The sequence below is a fragment of the Hyperolius riggenbachi genome, chromosome 4, assembly GCF_040937935.1.
Source record: "Hyperolius riggenbachi isolate aHypRig1 chromosome 4, aHypRig1.pri, whole genome shotgun sequence".
Taxonomy (NCBI): domain Eukaryota; kingdom Metazoa; phylum Chordata; class Amphibia; order Anura; family Hyperoliidae; genus Hyperolius; species Hyperolius riggenbachi.
This window is the reverse complement of record NC_090649.1, coordinates 91,897,463-91,901,020: the sequence shown is the minus strand read 5'-3', so window position 1 is coordinate 91,901,020 and position 3,558 is coordinate 91,897,463. Positions and strand designations below refer to the sequence as shown.

General features: G+C 52.8%; 1 protein-coding gene across 1 annotated transcript in view; it reads left to right on the top strand.

Moving 5' to 3' along the window:
* Nucleotides 1-346: 346 nt before the first annotated feature.
* SLC66A3 (solute carrier family 66 member 3) overlaps nucleotides 347-3,558 on the top strand; it is a 29,322-nt gene continuing 26,110 nt past the window's right edge. Inside the window, exon 1 of the mRNA XM_068279089.1 lies at nucleotides 347-566. Within this exon, the coding sequence (XP_068135190.1) occupies nucleotides 394-566 (173 nt within the window). The 5' untranslated portion in view covers nucleotides 347-393. The remainder of the gene's footprint in view (nucleotides 567-3,558) is intronic.

The window sequence follows — 3,558 nt, the reverse complement described above, 5'->3', positions numbered from 1 at the left end:
GGAGCTGTGGCTGACTGGCTGTGACTAGCGGAGTGGTGGGCGGAGCTGTAGCTTTCACTACTGGCAGGGTGGGCGGACTGACGGCAGGGTGGGCGGAGCTGTAGCTGTGACTGACGGCAGGGTAGGCGGAGCTGTAGCTTTGACTGATGGCAGAGTGGTCGGGCTGAAAACAGGGTGGGCGGAGCTATAGCTGTGACTGCCGGCAGGGTGGGCGGAGCTGTAGCCGTGACTAGCTGCAGGATGGGCGGAGCTTTAGCTGGACTGCCCGCAGGGTGGGCGGAGCTTTAGCTGTGACTGCCGGCAGGATGGGCGGAGCTGTAGCTGTGACTGGCGGCAGGGTGGGCGGAGCTGTAGCTGTGACTGGCTGCTGCTGGTCTGCAAGGGGAAGAGGAAATGGTCCAGCAGCCGCCTGTCCTGATGGAGCTACACGGAGAGCTGCTGGTGTTCGCTAACTGGAGCACCCTGCTAGTGTGCATGGTGCTGAAATTCCCCCAGATCCTGTCCATCCTGCGAGCCAGGAGTGCGGAGGGGCTGAGCCTGGGCAGCGTGCTGCTGGAGGTGACGGGGTAAGAGCATGCCGCCCTCAGCACCGTCCTGTGGCTTAGGGGCTGCATTCCTGACATACAAGGATCAGATCAGTGCAGCTTCCCTGGCCAGGTTACGTCTATCCGGGTGGCAGAAGCACAGCAGTGCCTGACTACATTCAGTGTACAGATCTATGGGGTTTCTTTTACTATTAACTGTTTTGTCCTGTGAGAGAGCTGGTACTTCTGATCCCACCCACTGTATCCTGCAGTAGTCCTGGGAAGTGGGAGTTCCAGATCCCACTTACCACATACAATCCTGTAACAGTGCTCGGTATCTCTGATCCATCCAACTATCCTATCCTGCAACAGCCCTGGGAATTCCTGATTCTACCCACTATCCTATCCTGCAACACTCCAGATCCCACCCAATGTCCTAACCTGTAACAGCCCTGGGAATTCTGGATCCCACCCACTGTCCTATCCTGTAACAGCCCTGGGAATTCTGGATCCCACCCAGACCCATTGTCCTATCCTGCAACAGCGCTGGTAATTCTGGTTCTCACCCATCATCCTATCCTGCAACAGCCCTGGGAATCCCAGATTCCACCCATTGTTCTATCCTGCAACAGCTCTGGGAATTCCAGATCCCACCCACTGTCCTATCCTGTAACAGCTCTGGGAATTCAGGATCCTACCGTGTCCTATCCTGTAACAGCTCTGTGTATTCCTGATTCCACCCACCACACTATCATGTTACAGCACTAGTCGCTGGGTATTCTTGATCCCACCCGCTGTCCTATGTAACAGTGCTGTGTTCCTGATCCCACTCACTGACCTGATTTGTGAGATTGCCAGTGCTGTATCGATAAATAATAATAATTTATAATGCATTGCTGATTTCTACCTAAAATACTAGTTGCCTGGTTGCCATGCCATCCTATGCATTTAATACCATCACTGACTAGAGACGGTTGTGGAAATGCAAATAATTCTGAATTGCATACAAATTTAATAGAGATTGTTTGCAGCTTGGCTTTGAACCAATTACAATCAGCAGCCGATAACGACCGCCTCAGCCAGAGCAGGGACAAGGTCCTCCAGCACCCAAGGCTGAGACACCAAAGTGCGCCCCTCCATCCCTCCCACCCCAGCTGTCACACACTGATTGCTATTAGACTAAGAGGGCCACAGGGCCCACAACCTCCCCAACACCTTAATATCTAGTTATCTGGCTTGCAGTCACTGCTATGTATCCCCTTTTCTTATTTCTTTCTGCTTCATACACAATTAGGAATGACAGCTGAATGAATTGTGCGCCCCCTCCTACACTGCGCCCTGAGGCTGGAGCCTCTCCAGCCTATGCCTCGGCCCGGCCCTGGCCTCAGCCTATAATCAGGTGTGTGTACAGCAGCCCCCATCCCGTGAGTGATCTGTCTAGCGCGGTGGTGCGCAACCTTTTTTGTCCCAAGGGCCGAACTTCAAATCAAGAAAAATCTCGAGGGCTGGAACATATGCATACAAAATTTCGATGTAAAACTTTTAACGTTTTTCTAGTAACAGTTAACATGGTGTTGGAAATGGAAAGAAAACGACAATATAAGAATTGTTGTACTCACCATTTGATGCACATTTTCTTAATGAGAAGTTTGCGGCTGTTTTTCAGAAACCAATTTCTGGATATTTGGCTCCAAATTTGTAACACTTATTTTTAATACAGATTAATGCAGCAATGGTATCAGAGTCCAGTACGGTACCTGGGTGTATGCACAGGGCAGATTAATGCAGCAATGGTATCAGAGGCCAGTACGGTACCTGGGTGTATGCACATGGCAGATTAATGCAGCAATGGTATCAGAGGCCAGTACGGTACCTGGGTGTATGCACAGGGCAGATTAATGCAGCAATGGTATCAGAGGCCAGTACGGTACCTGGGTGTATGCACAGGGCAGATTAATGCAGCAATGGTATCAGAGTCCAGTACGGTACCTGGGTGTATGCAGTAATGAGCACATGGCCTGTAGTGTGCTGGCTGAGGAGGCTGTCAGCTCTGCTGAGGAGGAACAGAGGCCTAATTACCCACATGTGGCCTGTAGTGTGCTGGCTGAGGAGGCTGTCAGCTCTGCTGAGGAGGAACAGAGGCCTAATTACCCACACGTGGCCTGTAGTGTGCTGGCTGAGGAGGCTGTCAGCTCTGCTGAGGTGGCACGGAGGCCTAATTACCCGCGGCCTGTAGTGTGCTGGATGAGGAGGCTGTCAGCTCTGTGTGGGGCTGAGGGGGCTGTCACAGCATGTGCCCCGGTGTCTGCCCGCGGTGTCCTGCGGAGGAGAAGAGGATCGGGTGGTATTGTGTACTATCGGCACTCGGCAGGTATTGCGTCTCGCGCATACACCAGCGTGTGCTCCGTATTCAGCCCCAGGTAGCGCTGGGATAGTTAGAAAGCCTCGCTCATTGGTTACTGCAGGAACCTTCCTCCAATAGGAATTAGGCTGATTCCTATTGGAGGAAGGTTCCTGCAGTAACCAATGAGCGAGGCTTTCTAACTATCCCAGCGCTAACCGGGGCTGAATACGAGCACGCGCTGGTGTATGCGCGGGACGCAATACCTGCCGAGTGCCGATACTACGCAATACCACCCGATCCTCTCCCCCTCCGCAGGACACCATGGGCAGACACCGCGCGGGCCACAGAAACTGGTTTCGCAGGCCACAAATCGCCCGCGGGCCGTAGGTTGGGCACGGCTGGGATCTACTCAACCCCAGCTACTGCCACTGTCAGCTACACAGCCGACACACGTCTGTGCAGCCCAGTCCAGCTATTGTCACCCAAAGGGATCAAGTCCTAATCCCTGACCGGCGACATCTATCGAATTGTGTACACACCAGGAAACTGTGAGGACCATGGTGCTGGCAGTTTCCTGTCTGAACCTCATTGCATTGTGGGAAATAGCTGTTTACAACTGTCAAAAAAGCAAGCAGCATCTCCTTCCAGTGACATCACCTGCCAGCAGTAAAATGTCACCATGTGATAAAT